Source organism: Hipposideros armiger, unplaced genomic scaffold, assembly GCF_001890085.2.
Source record: "Hipposideros armiger isolate ML-2016 unplaced genomic scaffold, ASM189008v1 scaffold_459, whole genome shotgun sequence".
NCBI lineage: Eukaryota > Metazoa > Chordata > Mammalia > Chiroptera > Hipposideridae > Hipposideros > Hipposideros armiger.
In genome coordinates, this window is record NW_017731809.1 from 403,350 (window position 1) to 428,189 (window position 24,840).

Below are 24,840 nucleotides of genomic sequence, written 5' to 3' on the forward strand. Positions count from 1 at the left end.
AACATTTTAAGAACTACTTAATGGTCCATTTTGCTTTCTTCCAGCACTCGCCAGCCTGTGGCAAACCCAAACTATAAAGGAAATTCAGTTATACTTAGATCAAAATCATACTGAGCAACTTCATAACATGTAAACCTTTTATAAGAAAAAAAGTTAATAAACATACATTAGTTGAAAGTTGACTTGTCTGAATCAACTTGATGTTTAAGGATACTCAGACTTTATCATCTTTCTACATCTTGCAAAATGGATTCATTAACAAAAGTTAGACCTTTCTGTAAATAGTTACCATGCCATTAAAAAAAAACAGACTCTCAGAATAAATTCTGAAGTTTCTCAATGTTATTTATTACACACTGTCAAAGGTATAATCATTCAAATGTGCTGACAAAGGTACTCCATACACCTGGAAAAGGAATAGGTCAGACAGGCAGAAAAATATCTATTTTTAACAAACTCTGAAATTAGTCTACTGAAGTAGCAATTAATGTATCCCATCTATAATGAAAGCCCAAAGACTAAAATAAGAGAAATTAATGAGGTTAATAAATATTTCATATGAGATCTAATTGCTATGGATACTTCTGAAATCTTTACTAAATGGCCCTGGCAGGAAGGTCTTAAAAGGCATGCTCGGCAACTCTGATCATGTATGTGGTTTACATACTAGAATAGAGGCACAGGATGACTCACATGCACTCTGATACCTGGCTTCTTCCCATTTTATTTTTTAGCTTCAGCTACCCCTAGACTATTGATTGCTTCCATATCAGTACCTCTCAACTATAGGAAACAAAAATGACAGAAAAATTCACACTAGAATATACTATTAAGCACCATTTGAGAACTGCGTCCTAGCCTAATAACTATCATCAATTCCTCCAAATTAAAACAATTCCATATATTTCAGCCTTTTCCTTCTTCTTTCCATAAGGTCTCAAGAACATGCTCAAAATACTTTGTTTGTACCCTTTTCTTACACCATATTAAAAAACTGACCCAAAATGGATAAAGACCTAAAACATAGGACCTGAAATTACAGAACTCTTAGAAGAAAATATAGGGGAAAAGCTTCATGATAATGGATTTGGCAAAGACTTCTTGGATATGACACCAAAAGCATAGGCAACAAAAGTAAAAATAGACAAATAGGACTATATCAAACTTAAAAACTTCTGCACATCAAAGGGATACAATCAACAAAGTGCAAAGGCAACGTACAGAACAGGAGAAAATACTTGCAAATAATATTATCTGATAAGGGGTTCATATCCAGAAATATATTGGGTTGTCGGAAAGGTCACAACGTATTTTTTGTTTTTTGTTGCAAAAATGCGTCATGACTTTTCCGACAACACAATATAAAGAGCTACAAATCAACAACAAATATCAAATAACCCAATTTCAAAAAAGGCCAATGACTTAAATAGACATTCTCCAAAGATGATATACAAAGGGTCAACAAGCACAATGAAAAGATGCTCAATATCACTAATCATCAGAGAAATGCAAATCAAAACCACAACGTGATATCACCTCATACCTGTTAGGATGGCTAACTGTAAAACAAAACAAAACAAAACAAAACAAAACACCCCAAAATTAAAAAAAAACAAAACAGAAAATAACAAGCATTAGTGAGGATGTGGAAAAAATGGAACCCTTGTGTAACGCTGGAGAGATTATGAAATAATGTAGCTGCTGTGGAAAACAGTATAGGGGTTCTCAATAAATTAAAACTAGAACACCATATGATACAGCAACCCCACTTCTGGCTATATAATCAAAAGAATTTAAAGCAGGGTCCCAAAGAGATTTGTACACCTGTATTCACTGCAGCACTATTTACAAGAGTCAAGAGGTAGAAGCAACCCAAGCATCCATCGAGGGATGAATGAATAAACAAAATGTGGTATAGACATACAATGATATTATTCAGCCTTAAAAAGGAAATCCTGTCACATGCTACAACATGGATGAACCTTGAGACCATTATATAAGGTGAAATAAAGCAGTCATAAAAAGACAAACACTATATGACATCACTTATACGAGGTATCTGAAGTAATCAAATCCATAAAAACACAAAGTAGAATGTGAGTTGCCAGGGGCTGGGGAGAGGGAAGTGAAGAGCTGTTGTTTAACAGGTGTAGGATTTCAGGTTTGTAGGAAGAAAAAGTTGTGGAGATCGGTTGCACAGCAATGTGAATCCACATAACACCACTGAACTGTACACTGGAGAATGGTTAAGATGGTACATTTTGTTTTTAGCACAATAAAAAAAACTGAAGCAAGGTAAAATATTTTTGTTAAATTATTATTATTTTGGTAACATTCCTTTTACTTTAACCACTGAAAATTTAGCATCTGCACTGACATATGCCATAAGTATAAAATGTAACCAGATTTAAAACTTAATATGAAAAATGTCAAATATCTTATTAATAATTTTATATTGACTATATGTTTTGAATATATTGCTCTAAATAAAATATAACATTAGGTCAAAAAATATTTTGATATGCTTCAAAAACAAAACTTGAGGGGGATGTGGGGTCCATGGAGCTTTGTTGCATAAGGTCTAAGACTGGCGCATCTATAGGCTGGTGTGAAAAAGCCAGTAGGGAGAATGGGGTTGAATACAGAAGGACATTAGTTAATGCAGCCTCTCCTGAAAGAGGCTTTGAAGAATGAGATCAGGGGCACATGAGGAAAAGTTAGCCTTCAGCAGATCTGAGACCGATGTAGGGGATGTTGAGGAGGGGAGGCACAGAGATCTGAGAACTCAAAGCAGACCATCAGGAAGTGACCAGATTCTCTGCAGACTATAGAAGTGAGGGTTGGATAAAAGGGCCTGTATGTGATGAAGGTTTGGAATAATCAGTATCAGGACTACCAAGGCCTACATGATCTGGCCCTGTCTACCTCCCTGACCTCATCCCTGACCAAACTCTCCCGCCACCTTCTCACCCTCCTTCAAAGTGTCATCCACCTCTGACTGCTTCCTCGAAGGAGGGCTCACCTGTGTAACACCTACTCAGCCAGGTATCTGTTCAAAGCCACCTTCCTCAGGGAAGGCTTCAGTGCCACCCGCTCCCCAGATACGAGGTTTGTTCCCCTTCTTGTACCCCCAGACAACACCCTACGCCAGTGCTGTCCGATAGAAATAGAATATGAGCCACATGTGGCATTTTAAATGTTTTAGTAGCCATATTCAACAAAATAAAAGGAAACTGGTGAATGTTTTTTAATAGTTTATTTAACCCAATATATCCAGAATATTTTCAACATATAATCAACATGAAAATTATGAGATATTTTACCTTTTGGGGGTACTAAGTCTTCAAAATCTGATGTCACTTACAGCACACCTCAATTAGGACTGGCCACACTACAATGTGCTAGTGACTAGTACTGGACAACACAGCCCTACGCTATTTCTTTTTTTTTTTTTAAGATTTTTATTGGGGAATTGGGGGGATGGGAACAGTGCTGGGGAATTGGGGAAAGGGGAACAGACAAGTTGCTGTCGTTTTGTTCTTCAGTCTAGTTGTGGAGGATGTTGCTTCACTGGCCCAAGTTGGCACCATCATTGCGCTCTTCCCGGGTGAGGCAGATCAGTCGCCGGCTTCTGGATGGCCGCTCACTGCGGCTGCTGGCTGCTCACGCTGGCTGCTGGCCACATACGGTAGCCCATGGCAACCCACTGCCACAGGGACTGCAGCCCACGCCGTCACTGGCGACTCATGGCAGCCCAGCTCCAGGTTGAGCTATTGTTCAGCATCTTAGCTGTGGAGGGCAGTGTCACTGGCCCTCATATGTGGGATCCGAACCGGGGCCCTCTGGCATCCCAAGCGAGTTCTTAACCATCGCGCCACTCGGCCGGCCCCCTACGCTATTTCTTCAAAGCACTAACCATATTTTCCAACTACAATAGGTGCTCTTATTTGATGAATGTCTATCTCCTCTAGGTTGTAAGTGCTATGGGGATACGCCGATATTCTTAGCTCAGGGCCAGAGCAACCAGTAGATGCCTAATAAACATTTAGTAGTTGACTGAGGGGGGGTTGGGGGATGGTTGTTGGAGAGACAATTACTCGTATTGAGGACCGGCCTTTTAATGGTATTACCAAAGCAACTCAGAGAGAGAAGCAGCATTCAAGGGATGTTTTCTGGCAGGTACAGCACAAAAACAAGTTCAAGAGAGGCAAAGGTGCCAGTGAAAGTGCTTAATGATGGATTCCAAACTGGACAGGGAAAACCTCAAGGCCAATAAATGTTAATCCAACAGGGAATGGGAGGTAGGATGGAACAAAAGGATTGGTAAAGTGTCTCTGTCAAGAGGAAGGACATTGAAATATAGAGTGTAGATTTGAGGGAGCTGGAAGGACAGGAAGCTGTGGTCAGAGAGCAGGATATATAAATTTAAGATTTCTATTGTGGAAAATGCTGGGCCATGTTAAACTATAGTGAAGTGAAGGTCATTGGAGTTGAGGAGCTAACATACAAGAAGTCAAGGTATTAGTCACCCTGCTACAAATGATTAACTCCTTGACTGAATGTCTTTTAAGATTTTAAGTTCCACAAGGACAGACAATCTTTTGTGTTCCACACAGCCCGGTGCTGACCATATCACCAATGCTTAGGTACTTGTTAAATATAAGTAAGTTGAAAGTCAAAGTTCAAACATTAAAATTTTGTAAAAGAAAAGCGGCAGGGCCAGCTGAGTAGCTCAGTTGGTTAAGAGCTCACTCAAGAGTGTGAGCTCTGAGCAAGAGGGTCGCCGGTTTGATTCCTGGCCCGAGCTGGACCACTGCTGAGCAGCCAACAGATGGCAGGATGGCTCAGCTAAACAAAAAAAAGAAAGAAAAATAAAAGTGGCAGTGGTCACAATAAAATAATAAAATAAGTAAGATATCAGTGAAGGACTCCAATTGATTTGTTCAATAGTTATTCATGCAGTTTCACTGAACAGTAGTAAGAATGCTGATAAAGGGTTAATATTTAAAATTGGCAGCCAAAATCCCAATGGGGGATTGGTGAGGGGTGAGGAAGGAGTGGAAATATTTCCCAGACTTTACTTTTATCTATGAAACAAAGTAATGGCCAATAGAGCATTTGGAAGCTTTATTACAGCCAAGTACACCTTATTTTACGTGAGATATCGGTCCTCATTACTTGGGTATAAACATTTTTACAATGGCCCCTATTAGATACCTTGGGACAATTTTTTATTTAAAAGAACTCTAAAATTACCCTTTCAATGAAGAAAAAAATTAAAACCTCATTTTACATATGAAAGTGGGAGTGCTTTTAAATGGACACATGGTTGTTTAGAATATACATATATACAAGCACATATACCAAGGGTGCCAAAAAAATGTATACAAGTGGACACTTTGGTCAGCATTGCTCAAGCAGTAGTTCACCATAATCAGAAGTGTCTGGACACTGATGGTAATCACTCTGAGCACCTCTTGTAATTGCAGAAGTCAAACGTTGACTTGTATACATCTTTTGTTATCAGTATATAGTGAGTATTACAAATTAATACAGTTTTTCCTTCCTTAAAATGTGTATACATTTCTTTGGCACCCTCTGCATACTATATATACTATAGTATACTTGTGTATGTATTGTATATAGTTATACTTTTATTCTCCACTGAGAGATTCTGATTGTCAGAAGTAATAGCCCTAATCTCGAGCCTGGGAAGATAAAGGTGTAAAGTATGCTTAAACCCTCTCTGCCCACAATACTTCTGCGCCTATCTTTTCAGCTTTTCTTATCCAGAGACTCTGCATGCTGGAGTTGGGCTAATAAACAAGGGGGGACAAAGTTTTAATACAGCCATTGTCAGTTTAACTCTGCACGAAGCACTATCCCTACACAAGTCTGTCCCTCCCCACCACACCCCACAAACTATCACAGTAAAATGTGAGAAAGGAAGGAATCATGCAAATAATTACAGCAGGCGGCACTAAAATCAATGAATCATAATAGCCACCCATTCTGTTACTGCTCCCATAGACTCCTATAGGTACATTAAGCACTTTGCTGGCTCAATTGTCTTTGTCTTCTCTCTGAACGACTGTTCCAAAGATTTGGAGAAGTCCATATGGGACAACACAGATCAAAGCCAGCAGATCCAATTCATTCATTCATGCATCTATTAATATTTATAGTTCCAAGTACTTGTGGGTTCTTCTGTGAGCAAAACAGATATGACCCCTGTTCTTATGAAGCGTATAATTCTAAAGTACAGAACCTACAATACCTTTAAAAGTCTCTTTAGAAGCATACTAACTAGACGACAATTATCATAAGTATATCATGAGCACTTGCCTTTTAAAAAATTTCTCTTAATAACTTTTCATTAGGCTAATACACAAAACAGGCATTTCTTCTAATTCCAACAAACCAAAAACTTACATAACCACAGATTTTTCTATTATTTTGTACTTTCTGAGGGAAAGAGACATATGAGAGGAACGCTAAAAGGGAATTATTTATTTGATAAAAATCCCAGGCCCCAAAACAGTGTCATTTTAGGCCTGGCCACAGCTTCTACAACTATAATTCTACATGCAAGATATATATGTGTGTGTGTGTATAAACACATACGCATATATACAGATACATATACATATGTTTTACACGCAAAACTATACATATATATCCACGTACATATATATATATATATATATTTATTTATTTATTTTATTTTATATATTTTTTTTCCCCAACCAACACTGCTTCCTAAGTAGAGTGGAACCTATGAAATGAGACCTGTTTCTTCTAGAAACCTTGTTGGATTCTGATATAGGAAGGTGGACCTGGAGTGAACTAAGTAGGGAAAAGTTAAATGGAGCTGCATAATAAAATTTAAAAAAGATTTGGATTTCAGGAGGGGGGAAGGGAGCAGCAATCAGAAAGGAGAGAAAGAGGAGAGGGAGAAGGGCACAGAACCAACCAGGTTATATGAGCCTGGTCTTCCCCTGTGATGGTGGCCAAAATGCATTTTAAAGATAGAGATGCCTAGGGCCGGCCGAGTGGCGCGTTGGTTAAGAGCTGGCTTGGGATGCCAGAGGGCCCCGGTTCGGATCCCACATATGAGGGCCAGTGACACTGCCCTCTACAGCTAAGATGCTGAACAACAGCTCGACCTGGAGCTGGGCTGCTGTGAGTCGCTGGCGACGGCGTAGGCTGCAGCCCCTGTGGCAGTGGGCTGCCATAAGCTACCATGTGTAGCCGGCAGCCAGCGTGAGCAGCCAGCAGCTGCCATGAGTGGCCGTCCAGAAGCCGGCGACTGATCTGCCTCGCCTGGGAAGAGCGCAATGATGGTGCCAGCTTGGGCCAGTGAAGTGACATCCTCCACAACTAGACTGAAGAACAAAACGACAGCAACTTGTCTGTTCCCCTTCCATGATTCCCCGATAAAATCTTTAAAAAAAAAAAGGATAGAGATGCCTAATATTCAACATCAACACGCCTGGCACTGCTACAGCATAAACCTCTCCTCTGCCTCCCCATTCTCCAAATCTTCCATAAAGTTTACCACACACACAGAAGCACTAGTTGAACTTTTTTTTTTCTTTTTCCATTCTTTCCCCAGCTCCTGTTGCGCACAGCTGTCCAACAACTTCATCACAGACATCTCAACCATCCATTAGGACCTTACTGGGTTGTTCCAAAACTAGTTATCTTCCCTTCTGCACTCCTACCATCAATTGTTTTTAACTGCTCCCTCTCATATCTTCTAACATTCCTTTAGCTCCTTAATGTCGTCACCACTAAAAGGAACAACTAATATTTATTGAGCACTTGTAACGTGCTAGGTACTCTGCCAAGGGTATTATGTGCCTGATTTCATCTGATCCTCAAACCCTACTAGACAGGTACTGTGATCATTTTCTAAACGTTAGGAAGCCAAAGCTCAGTCAGGATAGCAATTCTAAGGGTAAGTGATGAAATTCAACCCCTGTTCTGACTCCACAGCGAGCTTAAAACCAGCACACTCCAATGCCTCCAGTCAAAAACCTGGAATCATGCGTCTCTCATTAATCATATCTAGTCACTTACCTAGTCCAACCCATTATACTCCTAAATACCACATCATTTCTACTTCCACTGCCTTCACACAGAATAACAACTTGCATCTACCAAGTCCTTACTATGTGCCAGACACTATTCTAAGTAAAAACATGTTTTTCCAAGTTATAGTCCCCAAACCCTATGTAATGAAGAACCCAAGGAAAAAAGAGGTTATATAGTGAGTGACAGAACCAGATTCAAACACAAACAAGGTGAATTGAGAAGCCTGAGCACTTAACCCCTATAGTACAGCAGCTCCTACGTGTTTCCCTACTTCCCATCCAGACCCCCACCATCCTCCAGGCTGCTGCATATAGCTTTTTGGAATGCAAATGTTATCATGACATTCTCCTGATTAAAATTAGCAGCTCTGTATCACTGGCTGAATAAAGTCCAATTTTCTTAATTTGGCATTACAAAATCTTTCATGCTTCTGTTCAAGTCAGTTCGATAAATATTTGAGTGGCTACTGTAAGCAAGGCAAAGGGCTAAGTGCTCTGAAATGAATAATACAGCAGCCCCTGACTATTACTCCAGCTCCAGACACTGTGTACTTCAGCCAGAGTAACTATATGCAGATCTCATAATGCAACACCCTACATGCTAGTCCCTCTCCTTCGAATGCGCCTGGCAAAATCCCACACCAATTTGAGGAGTCAGTGCCTATGTGAGGCCTTTCCTAACACACTCCTGGCAGAAATGCTCCCTCTCTTAAGTTCCCACAGCACTTTGTTCAAATTACTTTTAAGTAGCCGTGGCCAGTGGAGTAGAGGTACGGATCAGCTTCCGTGAGAGTGTGATAACTCCGGGCAAGAGCTGACTCCTGCCAGAAATGCCTGGCATGCAATAGGCTCTCTACCATTTGCTGAATGAATAAAGAATAAAAAATGTCTAACCTGATGAGAAAAGGAATGAGATACAGAATTAGGAATGTTAACACACAAGGGGGTCAAATTAAAAGTAGTGTCTATCTTGGTTCCAATTTGCCCTACATTTTACCCCTATGGGAAAACTCACATGTGTAACTTGGACAAACTAAAAAGGCAAAACTTTTGTTATTCGTGGCTCAACAAAGCTTTGACAGGCCAAAAAGGATATTAGATCAAAGTCCATTTTCCAAAGGGGTGTGGAGATGGGAATCAAATCTATCAAAATAAATAAAATTGATCTACTGAGATCCAACTTCATCAGTGCTGTGTCAGTACAATGCAAGGGGAAAAAAAAATACCTGTCCTAGGATGAAGGCTAATTTACAAATACGAGATGTGATCAAAAGATACAGTGAATGTTTAAATTAAGAAAATTTATTACAGTAAAGGACACATTGCCATTAATCCCCCTCAAAATAATCCTCCTTGCTTCAAACACACTTATCCCATCTTTCTTGCCACTTTCTGGAAACCCTCTTTCATGAGTGTCTTTACTTCATCCTCCATCATGACAACGCTCTGTGTCACACATCACTTCTGGTAAGGCAATTTCTGTCAAATAAAAACATTATGGTGTGTCCTCATCCACCTTATTTCCTGGATCTGGCACCTTGCGACTTCCGACTCTTCCCCAAAGTCAAAATGACCATGAAAGATAAGCATTTTGAATAGATTCAGGGCATAGAGGCAGCCACAACAGCGCAACTAAAGACACGAAAGAGGACTTCCAGAACTGCTTCAGAAAGTGGCAAGAATGATGGGATGTGTTCAAAGTGAAGGGGAGTATTTTGAGGGGGATTAATGGCACTGAGTCTTTTATTGTAACAATTTTTTTTATTTAAGCATTCACCATATTTTTTTTAATCACACCTGGTAGGTACTACTGCTGCAAGAATGATAAGTTCTTACAGTGAAGACAGTTCCCATAAAACGGAGCTCACAACTGTCTCCTCCTGCACTGCCACTGTTTTTCACTCAACTTTGTTTCTGTTTAATGTGATTTAAAAATATCTATACGGAAACATCTATACAGTTAAGCCCATGTGTGAGTGTACTGCAGCTCCTGGCAGATACAGACGTCTTGATTCATAGCTTAAGATGTAAAACTGAAATATCAGAAAAATAACACTACACATAAGCCAAAAGTCCATCGCCTAAAACATAACATAAAGCTTCGCAAAGCAAGTGATGTATTTCCTGAATGGTGCTTTGTGTGCAACTGCTTCCAAATCAAGCTCCATATTTTAAATCCCCACCCCCTAAAAAGTCAAATCTCTCTCCTACCGTCTCTAGTCTAAGGGGAAAAGTGAGATATACAGGCAACAGGCTGGGATGGAGAGTATGATCTGTTTCCATTCTTTTCCAGGGGAACAAGATCCAACGTAAGACAGCTAGTGACACTCTCACGACAACATACACACAGGAAATAAAAACAACTCATCCTCACCTCTCCCTTCCCTAAAAAAAATATCAAACGATGCAAAGATCAGCAACACCGCCGCCAGAACCACCAAATGGTAACAGTCGGGGGCCGCTCGCCTCTCCTAGGCGCCTGCCGGGCGGCGAGCACTGGGCGCAGAGCAGCGGGTCCCTTCCTCCCCGGACAAGCGCGGCCAGCCCCACCACACCCCGGGTTCACGTTCCCCCGCAGCCCCCAACAAGCGAGGAGAAGAGGCGAGGTGCAAGGCTGTGGCACCGCTCCCGCCGCCTCTGGGGTTCGACGCTGCCCCACACCCCACCGACGTCCGCACCTGAGGCAGCTGCCCCGGACCCCGCGGGAAGGCGCGGAGCGAGGCGGGTCAGACAAAGTTACTCACTGGGAAAGAGAGGCTGCCCGGGTCGTGCAGCGGCACCCGTCGCTGCAGTCCAGCGCCAGCTCCTCTCTCTGCGGCCCGCTGAGGAAGCCGGGAGCGAGGCGGCCTCCGCTCCGCCGGGAATCGCCGCCGCCGCGGATTTCCTGGCAAGAAGCAAACTCTAGCCAAGACTTCACTTCTCAACCGCCCCTGCTGCCTTCCCGGGGGCGAGCGCCAAGGCCCAGCCGTCCAACCCGACACGCACCTGGGCCAATCGGCAGTGGCACAGGGCGGGGAGGGGGCGTGCTAGAGGGCGGCTCCGCCTATCCTAGGGCTCAGGGGGCGGGCCTGGCCGGGGCCGTCACTCCCGGGTTAGAGTGAGCCCACTCCACCCTGCGCCGCCTGCCCTCCCCCACCCGGTCTCTGCTGGGTTCGCCAGATTACCCCGCGGAAGACAGGCTCCAGAAGTGTCTCTGGGCTCCCCGCCGAGAGTCGCCAAGAGCGTGGAACAGAAGGGAGAGGCAGTGAACACCTAGGGGAATCGGGGGAGAACAGTTGGCAGGAAAGCAGAAACGTAGATGTGCTGGGCGAGAGGACAGCTGGGGTAGGGTGGTAGGGACAGGGTTGACCGGGGTGAGGGGAGCAGGGGAGCGAGGAAGGGAGAAAGAGTTATTAGCGAAGAATACCCGAGGAGACGGAGAGAGCGGAGGTACAAAGGAAGAAGGGGGCGGAGAGCGAGTCTGGGTGGAAAGGTTGCGGAGGCGGGGGCAGAGACACCTGAGAACAAAGGTGAGAGGGAAGTTTTGCAGGTGAGTAAGTTGAAGCCAAAAGGGTAAAGGGAAAAGGAAGTCCAAATCGAGGGAGAACGTACTCTGGGAATAGAAAAGATCCTAGCAGAGGAAGGATGGGAGGGAAAAGTTTCCTTCCAAACTCTCACTCCCCGCAAAAGATAAAGACAAACGTTTGTCTTTTGACCCCGCTGAGATGTGCAAAGATCCCCAGTGAAACAAATATCGTCTTAAACCCATCCTATTCAGTTGCGAATTAAAGGTGTATTTATCAACTACGGTTTAAGTCTGTCGTCCCATAAAAGCCCCCCGAGGGTTGGGGTCCCTGCTGGGAACAGCATCGTTCCCCATGGGCCTAGCAGCAGGTCAAGAGGTCCAATTATGGCCCTAAGAAGGGTGATTTGCAGAGGCAGGAGAAGGCCCCGCCCCCTCCTCCACCACCTGGTTGAGGTAAGGTGCCAAGAGCTGAGCTCAGGCGCCCACAGGCCCGTCGGGGCCTCGGGGTGGGGCGGGAGCCCGACCCCACATCTACCCGCTAGCTCTGCAAGGCGACTAGCTCGGGGAGTGCCAGGTGAGCGGCCCAGGCCTCGCCACAGCCCTCCTCGCACAGGGGGCGGAGTTTGTGGGCGGGGCCTCCGGGCGGAGCCTCCACGCCCCGCCCAGTGGACGGGCCTTGCGGCGCCGCTGCGGCTCCTCCTCCCTCCTTCCGTCCTCGGCTCCTTCCGTCGGTAGTCCCTTCCTTCCTGCTTAGTTCGCACGTTTCGCGATATGGCGCAGAGCCTCCCGTCCGCCAGCACCACCTGAGAATCCCGGAAGCTCCCCCAGCGATGGAAGAGGACCAGGAGCTGGAGAGGTAACGGCCGAGGAGGCGGGTGGGCGGGCGGGCGGAAGGAGCGGGCCGCGCCCTGAACCGGAGCCGGTAGCCGAGGGGCCCGCCGCCGGCTGGGGCCTGTCTCCGCGATCCAGCCTGGCATGGAGGGCCTGAGTGGGAGGGCAGGGGACGAGAGAGAAGTGGGCGCCTTGGGCGGAAGAGGGGGCCCCGATTGGAAAAGAAGGGAGGAGACAAGGATGTGTTTGAATAGAGACGCTCAGGATACTAGATAACCAAGGAAGGAAGATAAGTTGTGAAACCAGAGTTAGGTCCCCAAACTGCCCATCCCCGATTAGAACAGCAAGAGTAAATCAAGCTAACGTGTAAAATCACGTACCAAGTCACTGTTCCCGAGTGATGGTATTGGTGTGTTCAGTCAGGCCTAAGTCCCTGTAACTGGCCCAAGTCCCTCCTCTGTTTAGACTGCTAATAAAGCCACTCTGTGCGCTGAGTTCTCTTCCTTCTTCCTGATTGATTGACTCTTAGACTTTCCGTTCTAGTTTCCTTAGCTCCTGCAAATGGTAGCTGTAGTTGGGCCTGCACGTGATCATCTGTAGTCTCTGTTTTTATAATAATCAGTGTTTTTCTACACCTTTCAACTCCCTTTTCATCCTCCAGCAGAGCCTATTTTAACTACCCTTTTTTTTGGATTCTACTAAAAGAACATTTAGCAAACATTTAAGTTTCCGTTTTAAAGAGAACCACCTCCACCCCACCCCCACCCCCCTCCACTTCCCCAGCCATGTGGACGGTCAAATGGAGTAGGGAGAAACTGCAGGCAATAAATTATCGATAGAATATGTAGAGGCAGGAGAATAAGGGGATAATGCTAATAGTTCTATGTAATTGTAAGTGCATTAGAAGTGTTGCAGTTGTGAAATAGTAAATGAAAAGCTAGTTACAAAACCATATTCAGTATGATCTCATTTTTATAAAAAATATGTGTGTAGAAAAATATCTGGATTGAAGACTTCAATGGCTGAAGGCGAGAGGAAGACAGCCCTGGAAATGGTCCAGGCAGCTGGAACAGATAGACACTGTGTAACATTTGTACTACACGAGGAGGACCATACTCTAGGAAATTCTCTTCGTTACATGATCATGAAGAACCCGGAAGTGGAATTTTGTGGTTACACTACAACCCATCCTTCAGAGAATAAAATTAATTTACGCATTCAGACACGAGGTGCTCTTCCAGCTGTTGAACCATTTCAGAGAGGCCTGAATGAGCTCATGAATGTCTGCCAACATGTGCTTGACAAGTTTGAGGCCAGCATAAAGGAATATAAGGACCAGAAAGCATGCAGAAATGAATCCACACTCTAGTCCCTTATCACTATACAGGAAGGAATGTCTTCTAGGATATTCTCTTCGTGATCTTGCAAAACCCAGAAGTAGAAGTTTGTGATTACAACATGATCTGTCCAGAAAGGTGTGATTCTAGCTATTAACCCATTATAGCTGTTGGAATCCCCCAAGAATCTTTGTATTCTTCTAATAAATTCCCTCTTTAAACTAATTTGAGTGGTTTTTGTTCCTTGGTCCTAAAGGTTGACTGTTTTAGGGGTTTTCTTTTTGTTTTTGTTTTTTAATTTTTAATTGAGTCAGCATTGAAAGTGAGGAAATTGAGAAAGTCAGGGACCTAGACAAGCACTTCTATCAAGGGAATTAAAAGGAATATGCATTCATGGCTATGATTGGGGGAGAGGAGAGGTGCAATAGAGTATCACTCCAGGTAAACTGGTTGATTTAAAAAGAAGGAAGGAAAGAAAGGCGGGAGTTGGGGGGAGGACTTGACGGATGTTTTTTAGTAATTCATGAGAGAATTCATTCTTTGCTATGATTGGTAGATGGCAAGGGTAGGAATAATTTAAAAGAATTAGTGAGAATTCTGTTTTCGCATGAGAATTTTAGGTAATATCAGGCTCCATCTTTGTGGTATTATTTATAGGCTAGATACCAGCTTACTGCTTTAGTTTCAGGACACCTATAAAATACTTAGTCAGAAATGACCTAAGTAGGTCAGGAGAGTTTAGTTATATAATAGAGGTGGATAGCTATAGGATGACTAGATAACATTTTCAGCCCTTAGGTAGTTATCTAAGTATAAACAAAGTTTCATAAAAGAAGCAATATTTGAGAGAAAGTAAGGACAGGGGAAGGAAAATTCCATGTGGGAAAAATTATTTTGGGGGGGGGACTTTAAAATACTAAAAGCTTCACATCTAAGTGAAATTAAGTGAATCTTATCTAAGAGCTGTCCTATTTACCTCTTCAACTTTGTCTCATCCCTATCCTGCCCCAGCTTGACTCTTAATTCACCCTGAATATCTGTCAACCTTTGAAGCTGAGTACCACACCCCCCAGTGCTCTGTGCTTTGGGGCCTTTGTTTATGCTAGTTCCTCTTCCCAGAGCACTCTTACTTCCACCATACTCTAATTTAAGGACTTACATGTTAGACTCCCACCCTAGTTTGGATATGCAATTTCATTATACTCTTGTTTCCTGGTCATGGATTAGTATGTGATTGTTGGTGTGCTTATGTTGTCTCCCCACTGTACTAAACCTGCAGCACAAAGCCTGATAGGTAGTGAGTGGATCATTAGTAAATACCAGATTAATCCATGTAAGTAATTATGGCGTGTAGCCTTTTATTCACTCACATCAGACCTCCTGCTGGCCTGCCACAGAGCCTGCATTTTCTACACTCAATTTCTTTAGATAAATATATTCTGTATTGAGCACCTGGGATATACCAGGCCCTAGGATAGATAGGTCTTATTCTCATGAAGCATATGTTATAATAAGTGAAAAAATTTAAAGTTGTATTTCTGTGGGGGAAAAAATAGAGTCAAGATAGAAAACATGCAAGTGGAACCTGCTTTTGGTATGGAAGTCAGGGAAGATCTTCCAGAGATTACAGGAAGAGAAGGAGCTAGCTGAGCAAAAAAGAAAAACAAGCATTTTAAGGGAATAGTATGTGCAGAGGTCCTGAAGCATAAAACTTGTGGATTGAGGAATTAAATGTATTGACAGGAGATTTACATATCTATGGCATGGTAAGCAAGGAGGAGAACAAGAACCTATCCTGATTAAATGGGAAGAAGAGCTGGGATGGTAAGGAGGTGGATTTTAAGTACAATGGGAATGACACCTGAATACTTTGCTTACAGTGTAGGGAAATGAATTGTGTAGTGAGGCCAAAGTAGAAGCAGAAAAACATGAGTTGAAGTGGCCTGGAGGGGCAGTAAGCTAGTGATGGAGAAAAGAGGTGGATTTAAGATACATTTTTGAACCAAATTTGTATACAATTGATAGACCTCCGGAATTGGAAGTTGAAGGTGAGGAAACAGAAAGATGACTCCTACCTAGGTGTGGGGCCAAATTACTGAAATGAGAAACTTAAGAGGGAAAATCGGTTGGGAGGTAGAGAAGGTGACTGAAATTAAAAGTGCCATATTGAACAGAAATAGTAGATATGTGAGTTGGATGCCATGAAAGATCTACCTAAGCTAAAGAGCAACTGAGTTCTTGCCATAAAGGTGATGTAAATCCATAAAAATGAGTGTGAGGAAGTGGGCCCAAGACCAACTCCTGGGCAAGTTTCGTGTTTAAAGTTTTGGTAAAAAAAGCAACCAGGGCCAGCTGAGTGGCGCATTGGTTAAGAGCTGGCTTGGGACTCCAGCTCTGAGCAGCAGGGCCCCAGTTCGGATCCCACATGAGGGCCAGTGACACTGCCCTCTACAGCTAAGATGGTGAGCAACAGCTTGACCTGGAGCTGGGCTGCTGTGAGTTGCCAGTGATGGCGTAGGCTGCAGCCCTTGCTGCAGTGGGCTGCCATAAGCTACCGTGTGTGGCTGGCAGCTGGTGTGAGATGCCAAGAGCCGCCGTGAGCGGCCATCCAGAGGCCGGCAACTGATCTGCTTCAGCCGGGAATAGTGCAATGATCACAACACCAACATGGGCCAGTGAAGCGACGTCCTCCACAACTAGACTGAAGAACAAAAAGACAGCAACTTGTCTGTTCCCCTTCCCCGATTCCCCCAACGCTGTTCCCCTCCCACAATTCCCCAATAAAATCTTTAAAAAAAAAAAAAGCAACCAATCAGGTGGTATGAAAGTCTGTAGAAAGTTAGAGTTGCGGAAACGAAGGCTTTCAAAGAGGAAGAATGATGTCAAATGAGTTGAATGTGAGGATGGGAAAATGTTGATTGGAGTTAACGGTGGTCGGTCTCTGTGGACATTAGTTTAGTTCCTAAGGAGACTGACTAGACATTAATATGCACTGTACAGAAGAATGGCTTCGTTTGGGTTTTCCAGTAAGGAAAATATACTGGAGGACTTTTGGAGAGCTAAATTTAAGTGGCAGTGGGAATGAGGAAAGATCAGAGTTATAGGGCAAGAATAGAGAGTATTCTCCTAGGGTGATGGGAAGAGATTATAGAAAGCCAATGTCAATGTAAGGAGAGTCACCCTTGAAGATGTAAGGAAGTCCTAAAGGAGTAAGTGGGAAAGGATCAAAAACTTCTGTGCCTTTCCTAAAATTTTGCCTATGAGTAGTCCTATGGGCATGATAAATAGCATTATTTGCATGGAGTTGAATACCCCTGAACCAAGACCTGTCTGGAGATGGAAACAAAGTTCAATTAGTGGACATAGAGGTGTAGAATGATGATAGTAGACTGAAGTGATTAGTAATAAACAGTACATGTGGGAAATGCGCCTAGTGGTGACGATTTGCCGCATCCCATGGCTTCATTACTCGTAAACGGATTTGTTGTCACTGATCATGTGGCATGATATCTTGAATCTGTTTAGAGTAGTCACAGGTTCATACAAAACACCTTCCAAAGGCAGATGGGTGAAAGGAAAACTGAGGCTACGGCAGGCAGGATAACCAGGAGTCATGTACACGTGGAAGGAATCTTTGCATAGTCTGCAGGAACTTGAAGGAAAGCTGAATTAGCCTATAAAAGGGTGAGGGAGGTAGATACGAATAGTATTCATTTATAGAAACTGAAAATAACTTGATGAGTATCTCTGATAGCATTTCAGTCTTCAAGGCCAGAAATTCTGTTTAGCTGTAAAGTACTATGCCTTTTAAAAGCCAGTTATTAAATAAAACAATTACATACCAAAGGCTTTTAATAATTTGAGTGCTTACCTAGTATTTTCCATTTTCAAAGCACTTTATAAACTAATTATAAATTGCATATAGCTATAACAGCTAAGTGTTCTAATTGGCATAACACCACAGGTGCCTGCATAATCTCTGTAAAGATGAAAAGGTATCTACGTAAAAAGGCCATTCAATACCATTTTGACCCAAAGAGTGTCTTGCATCTCAGGAAATATGCATATTAAATTCTTTGGTCCACCATTCCCCATCCTTGTTTTTGTTTACCTTAAACATGTTAAGATTATAGATAGTCTCCAGGTCACTAAATAAAATTCATCATTTTCAGTTAGCATAATTTTAGAGTCAGAGACTAACTTTGTAATATCCCTCCAACTGAGCTCCTAGGAAATTTACCCGAATCCACCAGTCTGCTTGCAAGTGCTTAACGAAGATCCCAAATCTATCCTTTTAGAGCTCAAATTCCAAATGTTGGTTTTTCTTTCACCATTTGAAACTTTATATCTCAATACAGTTACTGGGTGTGCATTTTCTTTCCATAGTGAAATTCCTTCCAAACCTAGATTATTGGCTCTCCATACAGGAAGTATGTACCTAGTAGTGGCACAGTCCTGAGAGATGGTGGAGATAAGAGAATATAGTATGGGTCTGTCTTTTAAAAAGCCTTACATGGTTTCTGAGAGGAGAGAGTTGTACCCATGAAAAAGGAAGCAAATTTTACTTACCATCAAGTTCCCCAATGTTCAGTGTGGAGTATAATGTGGTGAACACAATGGAAATTAGTGAGAGACACTGTTGAAGCAGTGGTTGTTTCATGAGTACCCCCTCTGCCAGACACTGTTCTAGGCACTAGAGATAGCAAACAAGACGGGCATAGTCTGCCTTCCAGTAACTTGTGGAGCATTCTCTTTGGCAGACTGTAAAACAGATCTAGTGTTCTAGGATAAATGGTTTGCTCTTACCCAGTGTTAAGGAACCATTAAAGGTTCTTGAGCCATAAAAGTTTTTTGTTTTTTTCATCCCATGCCTGTGCAGAATGAATGAGTGGAAGTAAACATGGAAGACAGCGATGAGTTAAGTGTCATTTATAACAGTCCAGGTGTAATATAAGGAATGGAAGTAATAGGATGAACACCAAAATAATCTAAAAAAATTAAAATAACTTGGAGGCAGATTCTGTATGGGGTAAAGGTAGCAGAAGGTTTGAAAATGGCCCCATACCCATGTCTTTTACCCTTTTGTTTTCCTACCACTCCCTCACAACCAAAACCAGTATGGCAGGATTTACCATCTCCTCTCCAACTTATCCTTGCTAATAGGAGACTGTGGGTGCACCCAGCCTTGCCTTCTTCCTCCTCCCATGTCAGAAGAATTCGCACCATGTGAATCCAGGGTTACAAATGTAAAAATTGGAGATGGGGAGAGGAGATCAGGACAGTAAGCTGACTAGCTTTTGCTGCTGTCTGCCTTCACCAAGTTGCTCTCCTGAAACAGAACATTTCACTCATTTGTTCATCCATTCCATAAATATTATTGAGCATGTAGTTCTTTTTCAGGCACATTTAGGGATACAGCAAAGAACAAGATGCCCACAAGCAGTTTATTTTCTAATGGCAGAGATAGAAAATAAACACATAAATATAGAATGTAATTGAAGGTAGCGGTATAAACGGGAAGTGAAAGAATGATGGGGTGAGAGGGCACTGAGGGGTTGAGTCATTACGGAGGGCCTTCCTGAGGTGGCGTTACGGAGAAAGAAAAAGAGACCAAGGGTAAGTGAGAATATGTCCAGAATTTTCTAAAAGATGAACTCAGATTATTCAGCAATGAAAAAGCAAAATCATGAACCTTTTTAAAGGAACAAACTTTCAGCATCGTGTATATGTGTGGCTTTTATTAGTACCTAAACTTATATCACTGATTTTTAATCTGTATATGTATTTACCCAATAATTGTTACTCAATAAAGAATATTGAGTTATTGTGTGGGACAGTAGGGTATTGTAGGAGTTATGTATGTATTAGGGGAGTTGAGTTGCTTTTAATGGGGCTTTTTTGAGAAAAGTATATTTTTCTTAGAAGCAAAAGTTGATGTGCTAGGGATTCTGCACATTTTCAAGCTAAATAACTAAGGCGGTGTAGCATAGGAGCTAAGATATTGCACCCTTAGAATCACACTGCCTGGGTCTTGGCTCTAGACTTTTTAGCTATGTGACCTTGAACAAGCTGTTTCACCTCTTTGTGCCTCAGTTTCTTCATCAGTAAGACTGGGATAACAATACCTACCATATAGGGATGTTATAACTATTAATTTAGATAATATATTCAAAGTACTTAGAGTATTATCTGGCCCACATAGCGTGCTGTCAATCAGTGTTAGCTATTAACATTATTATGATATCAATGATTGTGTTGAACAAGCTGGTTTTGTTCATTTTCTTCTATGTGAAAACTTCAAAACAAAAAAACCTTAGTAACCTCTTTTTTTTTTTTTTTTTCCTTGGGTCTCCTCTAGCCCAAGCAACACTAACATAAATTTGTGAACCTCAGTTTGGAATGTTGTCTGTATTCCAAGGCCATTGCTTTTAAGAAAGATAGTTTAAAATAGCATACCTATTAATAGAATATAGATAAAAATCAAAGATAAATGGATTGGGGCCTGCCGAGTGGCGCGATAGTTAAGAACTCGCTTGGGATGCCAGAGGGCCCCGGTTCGGATCCCACATATGAGGGCCAGTGACACTGCCCTCTACAGCTAAGATGCTGAACAACAGCTCAACCTGGAGCTGGGCTGCCCTGAGTCGCGGGCGAAGGCGTAGGCTGCAGTCCCTGTGGCAGTGGGTTGCCATGGGCTACCGTGTGCAGCCAGCAGCCAGCGTGAGCGGCCAGCAGCCAGCGTGAGCGGCCAGCAGCCGCAGTGAGCGGCTGTCCAGAAGCCGGCGACTGATCTGCCTCGCCAGAGAAGAGCGCAATGATGGTGCCAACTTGGGCCAGTGAAGCAACATCCTCCACAACTAGATTGAAGAACAAGACGACAGCAACTTGTCTGTTCCCCTTCCCCCAATTCCCCAGCACTGTTCCCATTCCCCCAATTCCCCCAATAAAAATCTTAAAAAAAAAAAAAAAAATGATAAATGGATTGTGGGGGGTTTTTTTCCACAAAGAAATTACAATTTTGATGGAACATTCATAATCTTCCCCAAGCTTCAAGACAAAGATTAAGCAGGAAGAAAAAGCAAGTTGTATAGCAGATGGGTACCTGGTTTGGTGCCAGATATCTGAATTTTGATAGGAAGGTGGGGTTCAAGCTAGGTCAGTGAAGCATAAAGTTGCAAAGATAGAATATATTGATATTTTATCTAATACTAATCCTCAGTAAATTCCATATTTGTTTTACCAGGCACTTAATATATGTCAAAAAGAAAAGCTGCTTGTTTGCTTTTCTAAGTTTACTATGCTGGCTTGGGTTAAACCTCAAAAAAAAAAATTGTACATAGTTCCTCAACCAATTCTATTAAAAGGGCTCCAAGAGAAATCAAACTGCCTGGAGCATCTAATCAGACAGAGACTGGACCAGCTGGCTTAACCCTTCGTTGGGCGCAGTGCATCTACTGGATGCGTGTATGATTTATTTATTTAAATTGAAAATGAATGAAAATAACATGTAAGCATGCTTATTATTTATTCAGAATGAAATTTTAATTTACCACAAAGCAAAAACAATATATGTTTATTACATAAATTCAGTATAAAAATCAACAGAAATTCAAAACAACCTGTGAGATCAGTTGTGCCCAGCAGAGGGTTAAATAACATTAGGGGTTGGGTTTTTGTTTTTTTTTTTCTTTTTCTATTTCTTTTTCAAGGGTTGAAAGAGGCTTTCTTCTTAAGGGTCTCTCTTTCAAGTCAGTGTTGTATAAAGGTGAAGGGTTAAGACTCTGGTTTAAATCTCAGCTCCACCACTTCCTAACTTGTGAGTGTGGGAGAGAGACTTAGACTTTCTGAGCCTCAGTTTCCTTATCTGTAAAATTGGGCTAATAACACCCGTTTTATAGGGTTAGTGTGAAGAATGAATGGAATAAAGCACTTAGCACAGTTCCTAATACTGTACACTTAAATACGCAAATATTAGTTAGTGGTGGTTGGAAGAGTGGCCTTCATAGTACTGGTTATGCCTCATTATTCATGGTAGTCCTCAAGGCTGGCTTGCTCCAACTGGTCCCTGTCTGTCTGTCCATGTCATCACCTGTGACTGTCTGCCACACTGGCCTTCTCACTTCTTTCATATATGCCTGGCTTCTTCCCATTTCAGAGTCTTGGCTTTTGCCCTAGACTTCCCTACATCATCACATGGTTTGTCTCTTTCCAAGGTCATTTACTCAGAGAGACTGTCTGTGACCACTGTATTAGTTATCCATTGCTGCATAACAAATTGTCCTAAAACTTAGTAGCTTGTCAAAACAAAACAAAAACCATTTCTCGGTTTCTGTGGGTCAGAAATCTGGTTGAAGCTTAACTATTGTAGATGATTGTGATTCAGGGTCTCTTACAAGGCTGCAATCAAGGTGTCATCTTGGCTGCAGTCATTTCAGGGCTTGAATAGGGGATAATTCACCTCCAAACTCACTCACGTGAGACTGCCCCATGCCACAGCATCTGGCTTCCCCCAGATCAAGGGATCCAGGAAAGAGAGAGCTCAAGATGGAAGCCACAGTCTTTTTATACCCTAATCTCAGAAGGACATCTCATCACTTCTGCCCTTTTCTGTTTGTTAGAAGTGAGTAAGTCCAGCTTTTACAAGGGTGCAAATACCAGGAGGGGGTCCTTCAGATCATTTGGAGGCTGCCGACCACAACTGCCTTCTCCAAATAGCATGTACACCTACATACAAACCCATCATTTTCTATCCCTGACCTTGCTTCATTCCTGTAGAATACTTATTAACCAACATGATATTATGTATTTATCTGTTTGTTGTCTGACTCCATTTAAATATAGGCTCCTTGAGGGCAAGGGCTTTGTCCTTGTTTGCCTGTGTGTGCCCAGCACTTAACACTGCCAGGCACAGAGGAGGGTTTCATTAGTATTCAATGAATGAATGAATGCATGCATGATTGAATGTCAGTGCCTGGGTATGACTGCCACAACAGGGAGGGTAAACTGCAGAGAAGGACTGGTGATTTGTAATGATATTATTTTGTACACTCATCAGCTGACACTTGCATACTCAGCCACCACAGTAACAAGCTTTGAGAAGAGAAGAAATTTCTTTTTTTTTTATTGTTAGTTTCAGGTGTACAGAACAATGCAATAGTTACCCTTTTCACCCTCACAAAGTAACAACCCCCCTCCCCCCATTATTGCCCTCCCACCCCCGATATCATGCTGATCTATTACAATTCCATTGAATCCGTTCCCGCACTCTACTCCATGTCCCGAGGTTATATGTATATATAATTATAGTTGACATACAGTATTATTCAACATCAGCTTCAGAAATACAATGCGGTGGTCAGGCCTCTACATCAACTATGAAGTGGACTCCCCAAAAGGACATGGGTCCATCTGGCCCCCTAAGAAATACAACATTATTGATTGTATTCCTCGGACTGTCTTTGAGAAGAAATTTCTTGAGTGAGGCAAGGAAGTGTGCCTCTCCTGTGGCTTCAGTGGGAGGAAGAGCTCCCACAGTGGGAGGATAAGCATCATAGAGAGCCTCAGTAAAGGCAGTTAGATCTTATAATCTATTTCATTCATGTCCTCTAGTCCCTAAGGCGCCTTTGATACTGCCATCCCTTATCACTTTTGTCCTGTGCTACATTTACTACCTTTGCTCCGATTGGTCTAAAATAAAAGGTAGCATAGCTCCCTCTTGAAGTTGAGAAAAGGCCGTTTTTGTTTTGCAGCAGCAGCAATATGAAATGGTGGTACTGAGTATCCTTGGGATCTCATCCCCACAGATTTCCGGTGGGGCAAAAATTGTAGGATTATTGTTTTGGGTACCATGAAGTGGAATTCAAAGGGTTGATTCTAAGGTTTGCTGTTTTATCAGTGCCAAATAATACATTCATTTCCTGACCAGCGTCTGATAAAATGATACCATTTATTACAAGTAGCATTGCTTTGGAAAAATAAAGAATATGTACTTTTTTTTTTAAGTAGCTGTTTTGTACCTGCTATTTTCCAGGTATTAGGCATGCAAAGATGAATCTCATTTGGTTCATTCCTTCACAGAGTTTGCAATCATGTTGGACCGAAGAGCTGTAGATTATTGAACTCCTGAAGGAAAGGTGTCATTTCTTCTAATGCTTCACCTTGTTTAAAATTGTAGCCACTCCCCAGACACCTTTACCTTGTAGTATCTACAGCCCCTGGAGGAGTAGTGCCTGGCCCATAGTAGACACTCAACAAATATTTATCAATAAGTGAATAGAAGATGGACTCTGTATTTTTTTCATTGAATATTCTAAGATTTGAATTTGAGAGTCTGAAATAACTATTCTATAAGCTGAGTTGAAAACCACAAATTTGCGGTTGTATGTCTTTAGCTCCACAGTCTGTCACATGTACATGACAACAGGCTGGGACTGTCAGCGAGGAGACAGACTTAGGAGTTCATTTAGGCAAAAGGTGGTAATGACCAGAGGAGGCAAAGATAGAGTCCAGCCGAGTAGCCGGCACAGTGGGAACCGAGTGGAGTTTCCACTTGGACCTGCCAGGTGGTAGGTGAATCCAGAGAGGTCACCTGAGATAACAATAGTTGAGCATGTTGTTTATATGCATCTAAGAGGTCAGGACTTTGGATCTGGAAAGCCAAATTTGGCTTCACCTGAATACATCTCACATTAGAGAGAACTGACCCCCAAGGCAGCCACTGTTGGTTTTGTGAGCACCTGCTCTACTTTGTATACCTACTGCTCAGTTTCAGATTTGGGGAGTTCACAGGCCAATAATACTGCAAAAAATAAAGTCTAATAGGATGAACTGATATGCAGTGGCTTAGGCTTTATTTTGCCTTTGAAAATGAACTTTCCCTGCTCTGGTGGAAAATTGTCAGAAATCCGTCTTTACATGGCCTGATAGCACATGAAGGTCTCCAGCGTGTGTTCACAACCACTACCAAGCAGTGACTTGATCTGCCTGGAGATAACGCAGACAAAACACAGTCTATAGGTTCAGTCCCACAGACTGTGCACCCCCCTTCAGATGCCAATTTCAAGACCAGGTA

General features: G+C 42.5%; 2 protein-coding genes across 8 annotated transcripts in view; one reads left to right on the forward strand and one right to left on the reverse strand.

The window, feature by feature from the left end:
• Positions 1-13,419, reverse strand: part of LNX2 (ligand of numb-protein X 2) — a 69,779-nt gene extending 56,360 nt beyond the window's left edge. For 5 of the 7 annotated variants that reach the window (XM_019666070.1, XM_019666069.1, XM_019666063.1 and 2 more), the window contains exons 1-2: positions 11,261-12,158; positions 10,841-10,980 (exon numbers count right to left, since the gene is read on the reverse strand). The gene's annotated coding sequence lies outside the window, so the exon portion shown is untranslated. Of the gene's footprint in view, positions 1-10,840; positions 10,981-11,260; positions 12,202-12,812 lie in introns of those variants that run through there. The other 2 variants (XM_019666066.1, XM_019666067.1) reach the window with 2 other exon arrangements.
• On the forward strand, positions 12,234-13,994 carry POLR1D (RNA polymerase I and III subunit D). Its single transcript, XM_019666071.1, has 2 exons — positions 12,234-12,457; positions 13,426-13,994. The coding sequence occupies exons 1-2, from the start codon at positions 12,432-12,434 to the stop codon at positions 13,799-13,801; spliced, it is 402 nt and encodes a 133-aa protein (XP_019521616.1). The 5' UTR covers positions 12,234-12,431; the 3' UTR covers positions 13,802-13,994.
• Positions 13,995-24,840: the final 10,846 nt, after the last annotated feature.

Excerpts from the sequence above, each read along its gene's own strand:
- POLR1D (XM_019666071.1), top strand. The coding sequence starts at position 12,432 with ATGGAAGAGGACCAGGAGCTGGAGAG. Across the intron at positions 12,458-13,425 it reads GAGGACCAGGAGCTGGAGAG|AAAAATATCTGGATTGAAGA; the intron begins GTAACGGCCGAG and ends ATATGTGTGTAG.